Source organism: Nesoenas mayeri, assembly GCF_963082525.1.
Source record: "Nesoenas mayeri genome assembly, chromosome: 17".
NCBI lineage: Eukaryota > Metazoa > Chordata > Aves > Columbiformes > Columbidae > Nesoenas > Nesoenas mayeri.
Window position 1 is genome coordinate 12006107 of NC_137565.1, and position 13012 is coordinate 12019118.

At 42.1% G+C, this 13012-nt stretch overlaps 1 protein-coding gene across 1 annotated transcript in view; it reads right to left on the reverse strand.

Moving 5' to 3' along the window:
• MED13L (mediator complex subunit 13L) overlaps positions 1-13012 on the reverse strand; it is a 188498-nt gene that overhangs the window by 169739 nt on the left and 5747 nt on the right. The window contains exon 2 of the mRNA XM_080355133.1: positions 707-944. Coding sequence (XP_080211259.1) covers positions 707-944 — 238 coding nt within the window. The remainder of the gene's footprint in view (positions 1-706; positions 945-13012) is intronic.

Below are 13012 nucleotides of genomic sequence, written 5' to 3' on the forward strand. Positions count from 1 at the left end.
TTAGTCCAGGATTTTTTAAATTACTCTAGCATTGATAAACTTCACTTGTTTTCATCCAAGACACGATAGGTAAAACTAGAGGTAAAAATTCACTCAAATGAAACGCCTGATAAAGTTAGTTTTGTTCTGTTGTTTTAAGGCCACACATTCTGGAGACACTGAGGATAATCCAAGTTGAATAAAACTTACAGTAGTCACATGTATCAGTCACCTTGCCCTACCTTCCCCTTCCTTTTATTACATCCACTTGTTGTAACTTGCCTCCATTTGTGCCCAAATCCTGCAGTGTGATCAACGTGGCAAGTTCTGACCTTGCAGAGTAACCCGAGGTGCCATGGAGTTTACTTGACTCTATAGCATACGTGTTTTGTTCCATCGACTATTATTTTATGCCAGGGTTTATTTTTTTATTATTATCCTTTGAACTAGAATTGACTCTCTTTTCCAATGCATCTGAGATATCAGAAAAATCTAAGTAATGATGCTAGCTGTAGATCTCCTAAGTTCATTTCAAGCTTCATTTTTGTTATCTGTGAATCACTTGCAGCAGAGAAATCAAATTTACAAGCTTTTTTTTTAAATGCTTTTAGGTCTTAAAATACTAATTGTGACAAAACTGCATATGGTAGCAAGTTAAAGCCTTTCATGACAAAGTTCATTTTTCACTGGAAAAAACAAATCAAGAAACAAGGAAAGAGTAACTTACTGTGCAGTTCACGGTGTATCACATCGACGAGATTTGGTTCATCTCCCCACCAGAATATCCACAGTTCCTTACAATCCGGTTTGACGTCCCGGCGCCACACACAGAGCAGATTGGCCTGCAAGCAGCGGATGAAGCTGAGCAGGATCGGATCATCCTGCGCTGGGGCTGAAATGATAGGGCCACAGTCCCCATGACCTTCAAAATTGTATCTACGCCATTTGATGCCTGTGAGTTCGGCCTGTGGGGATGGAAAAAGAAAAAAAGCTATTAAAACACTACTTCAAAGTTTAGTTTCATTCATACTACTGGCTCATTTCATTATCATTGTTGAATTCCTATTATTTAGCTCGAAACAAAGTTAAAAACTCCTCCTACTCCCGTATTTTCCTGTTTTCCCCTTCAAGGAAAAACAAAAATGTTACAAACAGTACTGAATAAACCTGGCTTGGCGCTGCTTTCAGGTTTGCCACCACAACTCGACTAATTTCCAACAGATACATTCATTTCTAACCTTAGTGTTACCTTACTGTGATCTTACAAATTAGAAGGAAAACACCCCAAATGGGCAGAGGGAATAAGGCCCATTCCCCACATGCTGCTCAAGGGGGTTCAGTGTCAGCCCAGAATCCGACCGCTTGAAAGTCACAAACAGGAACTGCTAAAGGATGTAAGAAAACAAACAACTGACTTGCTGAAACTGGTGAAATACAGTTTCATATTGTGATGTTACAGGTTTACCACACCTGCTTTTTATTTTTACTTTGCTCAAATGAAGAGAGTAAGGAAAGTTGCCATTTACTGTCTCTTGACCAGACAGAATTTTCTTATTAACTACCAACGAGAAAGAAGAAGAGGAAAATGGCTACTGAGAATTTTGGGAAAGATTTTCCTCTACACAGGTTTAAAAGCCTGAAGGAGTGCAGGTGTCCCACTGCACAGCGAGTAAACAACGGCCAGGGAAAAAGCCACCAGAGAGCTGGCAGCTGGAACCACGTCACCCACACAAAACTTCTCATTTGTTTTCTCTTTTCACCTTTAAGAGCAGATACAGATGTCACATTCAGTTTCCCTTTGTCTTTGCAATTGCCACCTTTGTATCTACTTCATTACCCTCCCCATCACACTCTTCCTCTCCCCTCCGGTCCCAGTTTGTCACTGTCATTGTCCTTTCCTTTCTCTCCGCCGCTCCAGGAGCTGCCCAGGCCACGAGGGTAATAGCGGTGTGACTCCAGTCTAGCTAGAGCCATCATTATCACACAAAACAGAGGAATATATCCACTCCATGCTCGCAGTGGGCTTGTATTCTAGTTTCTAACCCGTGTTCCCACATTCTCACTGCTGTTACTTCCCTCTACCGCTTCATTTCCAGTATTCGCACCTTCACTTTGCTGCTCAGGAACAGCTGGGCTCTAAGCGGCCCTACAGGAAAAGCCGGCTGCTCTGCACAAGGAGCTGCAAGAACTCAACACAGCAGCTGCGTCTTTGACAAGAAGAGTCATTGCTGGGGAGAAGAGCAAAGACACCACAGTGGAAACACCGGCTGTGGGAGTGCACCCCTCTTCATAGTAAATTAAGCTGTATCTAAACAGTAAACTTGCTTTTCCTTTCTCTGGATAGTACATATAGGAAATATCAACAGGAAAACGGGTGAATTTTTACTCCTAAAGACAAGAAAAGACCTGCACCTTCCCGTTTTCATCATCTGCACAAGGACATCTAACCTAGTGGCCTACGCTGCTCCTCCCAAACCCACACCACATGTCACATACAAAAGGATCTCCCTTTTCAAGTCCACAAACTTAGCTCATTTAGAAGTTTAGACCTGAAAATTTACTGTCTTTCAGCACAACAGCTGGAAGGCGGCTGTAGCTTGTCCAAGACAACTGCTGTGGAGCTGAAGGTGATGCTCATCGTACCAACATAAGCCAAAACTACTTGTATTTCTTCCCTCATATATACACATATACATCCTCTAAACCAGTTTCACCTCCTTCTGCCTGTATATTGCCCAGCACTGCAGGATTCTAGCCCACAAGCAAAGCTCCTGAGACTATGTCTCAAGGACTATTTCCCCAAACACTGATTACCCAGGTTGCCTATTTAATTTTCTGTGAAGAGGCCTCAGCGGGCCCACAGGAATACAGAGGCTGACCTCCACTGGGAAAGCGAAAAATCTGACCAAACACTGAAAAGCAGTAAAACTGACTTCATTTTTTGCATGGTCCTAGACCACCAGATGCAGAAGGAACGCTGTATCATGTCACCAGGGTACCAATGGCGGTGAAATCACAGCCAGAACTGCATTATCCCTGCTACAGACTATCTACAGCCAGTGCCTCTGCTCTTGCACTCAGGCAGAAATGCTGATCATGCACTCAAGGTGTTGGGGAACCATGGAAAAGCAAAAGGGAAAGGACAGTCAAGAGTGGCTGAGATGCAGCGCACACATGGCATGTTCTTGGCTCAGTGCAAACATGGGAGCACAGGAGGAAGAGGCAAAAGGGAAGGACAAAGATTATTTATTCACAGTAGGGTGCTGTGCAGCACTGGAATAGCTCACGCATTACTTAATACTCTAAAAGAAAGTACTTACACACGCTTCTCTAAAATATCTACATCTGTTCTACACAGATCTCTATAGGCTGGAAAAGGAATGCACAGAGTTTCTGAAATAGTATAATGAATATGACTCCAGGTCACAAAACAACAAAGATCAGTGTGAGCATAGGCAAAAAAAAAACTGTAAATGCTTGTTATTATCCACTAGGAATATACGATAAGTCACAACCAACATGGAATAGGAGGATGGCAAAAAACAATAATCAAAAAACCCAATCAAACACAAAAGGTTAGTCCAGAGCACCACTCAGCCCATCAGCACAGCAGGAGCTGGAGATGAGCTGTTGGAACCAGCAGACAAGCTCTTGCAGCTTGGGGGAAGCTCAGAGGAATCAATCCACAACATCCCATCCCTATGACAGACAAAATATCGTTAGGAAAAGGAGAAACCAGCAAGAGCTGCAGCCAATTGAATTCTATACTAGCCAACTTCTGGAGTGTCTCATTCTACTGACGGTGAGGGATCACCGGTGATCATCCACACAGAAAATGACTCCCAAGAAAAGAAAGAGACAAGTGCTGGGGGTTTTGGACTTGGTAGCACCATAAAATGAGATCTCACACATCACTTCCCAGTGGCAGTTGCAGAGATGCAATTCAGCGCATTTAGTTAGATGTCCTGTTTCTGTTTGAATTCTTAACAGGTAAGCACCAACACTAATCCCTGAGAACCAGATTTTGCCCTGCTAATTAAAACTGAATTCAAAAGATCTGAATCCAGAAGTAGCACACAAGAGAAGGCTGCACCAGGAACAACTACCTATATTCTATGTTTCTACAGATGTTTTATGTGAAGTATTTAACACACTACAGGGAGAATATCTGCATCCACGCAGAGGTTTTTTTAATTGATTTATTTAAACAAAAAAACATCACTAGTTTTAAAAGTCCTCTATCTGCAGGAGGGTTTTTACAGCCGAGACAGCCTACGGCTTGTGGTTCTGGTGATGGTATTAAAGAACTAAACATGGTTTCATTTCTGCTTCCCCAGCAGTGAACGCAGGCTGCTCCCGAGATAGCAGCCTCCTCATCCCCGGCCACCTCCCCATCTGACATCGCATCTCGTGATTGTGCAATCGTCGGGTGAACGGAATCAGTTCGCCAATTTAAAGATGAGAAACAAAGAAGAAAGAAGGATGTTTATCAGATCAGCACACTGACAGCTTACCCTGCAGCCACAGATTCACCAGCAGTGGAGCAGGAGTGAGACTGTGCGGCTGGGAGCTGTGGAGTGGGATCTCCCCTTTCACTGACAGCTCCAATCAGATAAAACACAACATCACACTGCACACAGACTGCTGGTAACGTACACCTTAAATCAACACAAGCAAGCACCGGTGCCAAAAGCAGCCCCAGACTGGCCGGCCTTCCCCGCATCATCATCTGCTCCAGACTTCACCCCCAGTGCCGCTGTACGGCCAGGCTGCTGTTCGCATAGTCACACTGGGGTGAAATGACTGAAAACCACAAGCATTATATTGAATGTTGGGTTTTTTTTCCTCTACTCAGATACCTGGTCCATTAAACAGCCACAGAGATGCCCGTACCAGTAAGAGAGGGGACAGCAGAGCAGGTCAGGGAGGGCAGAGCTGCTTGTTGGAGTCAGACTGCTGGTTGTAATACAGCCTGGGGCACTCACCGAGATAGAAACCGGGGCTGCCAACCTAAGGACACAACTGTGAACAAGCTGTTTCACCCACAATGGGTTAGAAATGAACACAGAACAAAGCAAAAGTCTTGCCAGGTGATGTAATCTATTGTGTTTCTTGCATCTTTTCCCAAATGCATAGTCTTGGCTTATTATGGTTGCTATAATATTCTTAACACTAAAAAGCCTGACAAAAACAGAACTTTAAAATACTTACTTTTAACCAACAATGTTAGAAAGTCATGTATTACGCAAGAGACTTTGTGCTTTGGTTTGTAAAGGAACATGTGTTTTGGAGGACTGTGCCGTGAAAGGTTCAACTTCCCAGATAAGAGGCGCTTTTTAAGATGTTTTCTTTCTAAATTCAATTAACTGCAATTGGACACAGAATAAAGCGTTTATAAGGCGCCTGTTCTAAATGCACTGAGCCAAGCCTGTAAGGAGACAGAGAAACCAGATCTGTGTCTAACAGTAATATCCTAAATCCTCACTAACATTCAACATTTTACAGTAACATTCCCATGGCACAAAAAGATCTGTTTCTGATGCATCCAAAAGCAGCTTTCAGGGTGCATTCAAAGCCAAAATTCCATGTAGGCACCCAAACGCACCCAAGAAATAGGCATTATTGAAAACACCATCATGCCGATGCCTTCGGTCAGATACATGGCCATGGAAATAACGTCATTTATAGTCCTTTGAAAAAGAGAGCAAACATGGGTTTCCTTCCTCCTAGGTGAGTGTCTTACCCATCACACTCTGCGGCATGGACACCTTAAAAAAATTAACTAAGAGCACTCAAACTTCAAATATCCCACACACATATAAGCAAGAAGAGAGAGAAAGGCAATTTGCAGCTCGCATCTCTGCAACAGCTGAGGGCTGGAGCCATTTTCACTCCAGGATGGCATCCAGAATGTCAATTCCTAGTAGGGAGAAAACCTGAGCTCCAATTCTTTTTTCCCTCCTCAGGCTTAAATCAGAAGAACAGACAGGCTGGAAGGGTCTTCTGCTGATCTCATGGCGCTCCATTCAGATTGGCAGAGCTTAGGCTGCTAAAAATCACAATTCCCCAGTCACATTTCACACCGCACAGCTCCATCCTGGCACGGCACCAGCAACCCTGAAGATTTAATTAGTGCTGTGTAGCCACTGTGACTACTTTCCTCTTCTGCAGTCCTCACAGATGGAACACAAACAAAACGCATCTTCCACCTCTCGGTTTTTTCCCCCGCATCTCCAGCAAATGCTTTGTGGCCTATGTGCGTTGTATGGGAAATGGACAGAGAGCAAGTCTAAATGAACTTCTTCAGAAGACTTGAGTAATTCCATCCATTTTAACACACAAAGCTCCCTTTTAGAGATTATATAAGAATTCAGACGCAGCAGAACTAGGAAAAGGCAGAGCATCAAAAGTTTGAGCAGTTCTTGTACTTGGCCGCACCAATTCTGTGTTATTGTGCTTCTCTACATTAAAAACATGGCTAAAAGTACATAATCACATGTTATTTTTCCTGCTACATTATAGTATAGAAAGGTGAGAAAAGCTAAGGCAGATTCAGGCCTTGGAGTACTTCCAAAATGGGAAGGATTGACAAAAAGTGAGGCAAAGATCTACAAGAAAAGATTTGAAGGGTCTTAGGAGCAAAAGAACTACATATCGACCACACCAGCCATCAGCTCCAACCCTGACTTCCTCAAAGACTTAACATTTCATTATCGGGTCATTTTATCTCTCTCAGTTCTCCTATCTGAAACAAAACAAATCCGGGTATAAAAATACCTCCCAACGGCCTGTCCAAAAGGTGCTGCTCCAAGTCAGGCCTGCGCGCTGCTTCAAACTAGGGCTCTCTAATTCTCTTCAGAAAAGGAGCAAGTAGTCTAAAATCCAAAGCACACCGCACCACTGCAGCCAGGGACTCCCACACGCAGCTTGTATCATGTGAAGCTGGCCAGGGGTACCTTAAAACACCTGATTTACCAGCCTCTGAATGAAGTTAGGCACGATCTAAACAGTTCCTCTAATCTAGATATTGGTTTGCTCCTATGTTGGATACTGTAGTTGCTAAGTGTCTTTAGTCTACAATTTATGCTTCAAATTGGAGCACAAAGAATGTAAATGCCATATATATATATATATATAACCAGTTTTATGAGAGTCTCATCTTAGACGGCTTCATTCAAGTAAGTAGCTACTCTGGAGCCACTAGAGACTCGTACTAAGGACGACACACACAAGTGAAAATCTGCATAAGAAAGCCCTTAGTTCATAGTCCAAGAATTTAAACTGTAGTTAAAGGTGTCATGGGAATTACACCACCACTTTAATTAAATGCTGTAAGATCTTGCAGACACGTTCAAGATTAGCACCATCTGTTTTGGTTGCAGTGTTTCATTTCACTACATCATCCTCACACAGCAACAAAATATCATTTCACACTCTACTCAAGCCATTTAAATACCAGATAAAATTTATGCCGTCTTGATACATCTCGTTGGGAAGGAAGGAAGGACAAGAAGACGGAGACAGGAGGACTCAAAAATACTTTGTAACAAAGCAGTGCTTATGGGGGAGGCAAACACACAGGCAAGAACTCCTGTCCCCCACTCCCACTGAGATAAAATATTGAGTAACATCTGCCTAAGTCCCTGTCAAGTGAATGGAAAGAACAGAGACAAGAAAAAAAGAAACACACAATACTTTTCTTCATTGTTATATATTATTTCTACACTCCTATTTGGATAACAAAACTTTTTAAAGCAGCAGCAGCACCTGTACACGGACAGTCTGTCTTATTTTTACTCCCTGGTCTACAACTCTCTTGGCTTAAAACCCCAAACAAACCAACAAGTAGAGTCTCCTGAAATCAGACCATTTACTAAACTACATATTAACGTCCCTCTTTTTATCCTATCCATTAAGAAAAAAGGAAGAATGGTTTGTGTTCCCTTCCCTCAGGCTTATCCCTTCTGCCCTTTAAAAAGGGAGATGAAAAATAACCTGTTCTTTGTACATTAGTTCTTAAAACCAGCAAGAAAGTGAGCACACCTCTGCATGTGGCAGCTTTCTGCCGGACACATCGCTGGCTCCGCACCACGCTGCCCTCTCCCTTCATACCCCAAACAGACTATCTAACTGCTGCTACTCCAGAGGTGTTGGTGACAAGCGACAGTGGCGGGGCATTTGTATGGCATCTTTTATCTTTGCTAAGTCTCAGTGAAGGGTTTAGCTGGAACCAAAATCCTATTATCTGGTATCTTCCCAATGGACTTGTGTACCTGGGGACATTGGAGTATCTCAATGTCAGGAATATCTGATATCATAGTATCAACAACCAAAATAACAAAGTACAATAGAGTCTACATACACCATTATTAAAAGCCATAAAGTATGAGCTGTTGCGCCTAAAAAGTAAACAGTACCGACAGAAATTAGATCTTTTTTCCCCCTTTCCTACATGTCAGTGCAATTCTGTGTAAGCGGGAGAGGAAGCAGCCAGGAAGATTAATAGATTGCTTCAAAGAAACCAAAGTCAGACTGGTCCCAAGAGGAATGCGAGGTGGCAACTAAGAACCAGCTTTCCCAGTGGAACACAGAAAAGAATTCCAATGTTCATGCTCAAATTTCAGCAGTTCTGGCAGCTGCAGAAGCTACCAACAAAGAAGTTTTGAGTGACAAGAGAAGGAGTAATCTGATCAAAAGGCCCAAATTTCTGATATGTATCCCAACCCTCGCGGATTTTCAGGGTTAAATACTAAAAGACTGAAATAAAACCCAGCAGAGGGAAGGAAAGCGAGCGCACGCTGACATGCCAGAGGAGAAACAGTATCTTCCTAGAGCCCACTGCAAAAACAGGCTGGGAAAACAAAACAGGATGTTATGAATTCTTAGGAAAGAAACAGAAGGTGACACAGAATTCTCGGGCCATCACAATTCACATGTACGTCTGCACCTTCCTCACTAACTGCAGCTGTTTCCCCACACACAAAAGCAGAGAAAACAGAAAAGTTACAAGAAATTTCCAAAAGTGTGTGTTTCATACAACCGAAAAGCACTCAAGGCTGTTCTGTCTAAAAGAGGAACAGTATGAAGGTCTCCAGAGAACAGCTGCGCATTGTGTCTTGCAGGTATTAAATTAAATAAGCAGAATGTGGACTCAAACTGAAACGAGATGACTGAACTTCTTATGTCAGGATAAAAACGTGGGTACTAATTTAAAACTTGTTTATTAAATGTATACCTGGCTCAAGAAACCTTTCAATCAAATATACCCCGAGCCTGGCAGGGAAGGCTCTTTTGCAGCCGAAGTTTTGGGTCCCCAAGAGCCAGGAATCACACGAGCATCTTTGAAACCTTTATCAGCACATGGAGAGCAGCGTTAATGATCGCCCTCAAAACAGCTCTCAGATCTGTCAGCCTCAAGTCAGTACCAAGTGTCCATCAATAAAACAAAAACAGTCATTCAGGATCCACTCCATGAACTCTTAAAAAAATCATTATCAATAAAAAAACCAACCACGTACAAAAAAGGTATTTTTGAGAGAAGACCTTTGAGTTCCATCAAGATCTTACTACTTCAGTGAACGGCTTTGGATAGCAAATCTCCAGTCCCTTAAGTGATCCAGCAAATCTCAGCATGTTTCTAAAGCTGCGCCTGGCCCACCCGCTCCCTTCCGCTGCAAAGGCTGTGACTCCGTTCAGAGATGCAGAAGGGTAACGTGATAAAGCTGCGAGTCGAAGGGCTGACATTTCACCATTACTTGAAGCGATGTTTTCAAGTCACAAATATTCAAAAAACAAAAATAAGATGAGAAAAGATGTGTCGCCAGCAAAAGAAATCTGTGAGTAAATGAAGGAATCGTCTCTCTTCTCCCAACTTGAATTATTTTCTTGTTTAACTCAAGGAGGAAGGAAATGTCAAACATCAGAGTCATACAATGGGCTATCAGATGTTTCCCAAAGCAAGTAATCTGACATATGGGCAGAAAAATATAAAAAAAGAAACGAAGGGGGTGGGCTGGAGGAAGCAACAACCCGAGCAGAGTAAATTTTGGCAGACTGAGCTCACGAATGAAGTTCTTTTTCTTCCCTTTTACAGAAAACTGTATTTAAGAGCTGAGCACTAGCACATCATTGTACACCACAGCCCCAGGTCTTCAACAGCAATGTTGTCTTGACCGAGGACATCAAATAAAACTCAAGCTGTTAGGCAGTCTGCCAAAATCCCTCAGCCCTTTAAAACACCATCACCTCGAGAACTCTTTCATGGGAATCTTCCTCAATACAGAAAGAAGTAAATAAATCCACTACATGACTGGTCATGTAGATTCATTTTGCCAGCTTTGTTACTGCCATTCCTGCAAAGACAAGAATCCAGCAGCTCCTGCCAGAAGGAAATGATGGAAATTCACAGAGAACTCAGCTCAGTATTTTATTAAAATACACATACAAAATTAAATAACCAGAAACACTGGGCTAAAAATGAAATCGGTAAATTCAGAATAAAGTAATTTAACCAATTAACCTGTCAGCAAATAAATTATTTTCTTTTATAAAAATACTTGACATGGTCACTACAAACTGTTCCTCGAATTAATTTTATAAGTCACCCAGAACCACTTATAAATTCAGTAACAGTCTAGACATACACGAAGTGAGATTCCTAAAAACCAGACACTCAAGAGATTGCAGATGCACTGGACTAGATTTGAAAACTTCCGAGTAACCAGAGATTCCAATAAGAAAAATGTCATGGGTTGATACTGTAACAAAATAACACATTTGGAATCTTATCTCTCACAGCTGCCATCTATGAATCCATCATTACCAAAAACAGAGGGTTACCAGTGCCTGCTCAGTAGGTACAGAACAGTTTTCCTCTCGGTTTTATTTTCAATCCTCTCTTCTCACAAAATCCTGTATTTTATGGGAAAATATGAAGCTATAAGAATAGGCAACAACAAGGCACCGACCGCAGTATAGTTCTTTGAAAAGTAAAAGATGAATTAAATAAAGTTTTACTGAAGAAGCTTTAAATACCCTTCTCTCAGATGTGGGTTGTGGCCACCCAGCCCCTTGGATCGCTCAACACAAGGCACTGCCAAACCTGCCGGGGCGAGAGGGGACCAGGGGTACCAGAGCTGGCCAGGGAATGAGAAGGGGACAAGTTTTCACTAGGTCAGTTCCCTGATCCAGGCTTAAGTGTGAGCTTATCAACCATCTGGGGGTCACCAACGTATAGAAGAGAGTGCAGGGGAAGGGAGAAAAACGAAAGAGAGGAAATCCCACACCTATTATTGTGTAATTAGCATGCTTTCCATGAACAAGACTAGTCCACTGCACTGTAACACTGGCTAAGTAAAGAAAGCAGAGCTAAGTGCCTAATGAGAAGCGATGCAGAAATAAGCGTGTCATACACTAAAAATTAACTCCAGAAGACCGTCGATGCTCATAAGCTGATTAAACATATTCCTTACTATAGGAACAAGATCTTTGTGTATGTTTGAGTTCATCTGCATTAGTCACATAAATGTAAACATTGCCTAAGGGCACCTTTATACAACAGCAACACACAATAAAATTTCCTGAAAAAGGAACAAAGGAGAGAATGTCACCAAAAGCTCAAGTCACATTTCCATACCCACTATCGCAATTCTGCTCAGGAAAGCGAATGAAGCCAGACATGACTCAATGAGAAATAACATTATTTAACAGACTGAGGTAGGAAGTGAGAGTCCGGATTTCTCAGAATTAATCAGAATTCACAGCACAAGTCAAAGGAAAGACATCCTAAACCCTTCACATCTGTGAGATACTGAAAACCGGGCACCTTCTCACTAAGTAAAAGGGAAAGAACCCTCCCCCAATCTGGAAAGTTACTATACAGTATCAAAGTGGTTTATGTGAGATGTCAGAGTAGAACGTTTTTATTAGCTAGTTTCTCTTCCAAACTACCATCGGGAACTCAGGTAAGGAGGATCTATTTTTAAATTAATATTTAGGGCTTCAAATGGAAGTGGTATAAAAGCTTGGTCTGAGGAACAAGGATGTCCCCATGTAAACACATACTCCATAAAAACACGTCTTCCAGACTTGATTTGGCATTTTCCGTTAAAAACACTCATGCACTTTTAAAACTGGCAAGATAATGCTAAAATGAGCTTGCTTCTAGTCACAGCAGATTTTTTTTCAGATTATTTGTGTTACTATGGCACCAACAAGCCGCAAATCCCACTGCGCTAGACTCTACACAAAAAGTACACTACCCACCCACAGAACAGTAAATGAACACACACAGACTTCAAAGAACTTCAACTATACTCGTCAGCCTTCAAGACAACAGCCTGAAAAGCCCAACCACCCATTAGTGTTATTAGGGTGTCTGCAAGATCCCACAAACAAGTTTGGGAAAAGCGTCTGTAGGACAGTAGTGGGCATCGAGTGGTAATTTTCCACAATTAAAAGCAACACTTAGAAAGAGAAATATATGAATTTATAATTTGATGATCCTGGTGTATACTGGAAAGTGTCGCAGCATTCTTGAGGTGAGCGGGGATGTTCTAGTGAAACCCCGACAGCAGGACGCTGCCATAACTAAGGGTGTAAATGTGCACACTGGGGTGGGTAGAATCCCTACAGGGATCGAGGACAAGCAGACAACAGGTTAAGTGTTCTCATCCAGCGAAAAGAAAGCTTCAAACAGGCACAGATGTCCGACGTATTAGAAAGTATAACACCGATATAGTTCAGGTATTTAAAAGAAGTGTATCTGCACACACGTGCACTTTGACCAAGTGTGTGGTATGAATACTTAGTTTAAAAAAAGAAAAAATCCATAAAAATTCATTCTTCAAGTGACCAGTTAATCAAGTGGACACATTCAGCAGGTCTATCTCATAGGCGCCGCAATCTTTTTGCCACTGAGATTCAAAAATTCCGGTTTCTTTAGATTTTTTTTCAACAGAAGTGCATTGTCAAGAAGGAAAATAATAGAAGAAAGGTCTACCTACAGGATTAAAGATTCTTTCACATGAAAAAG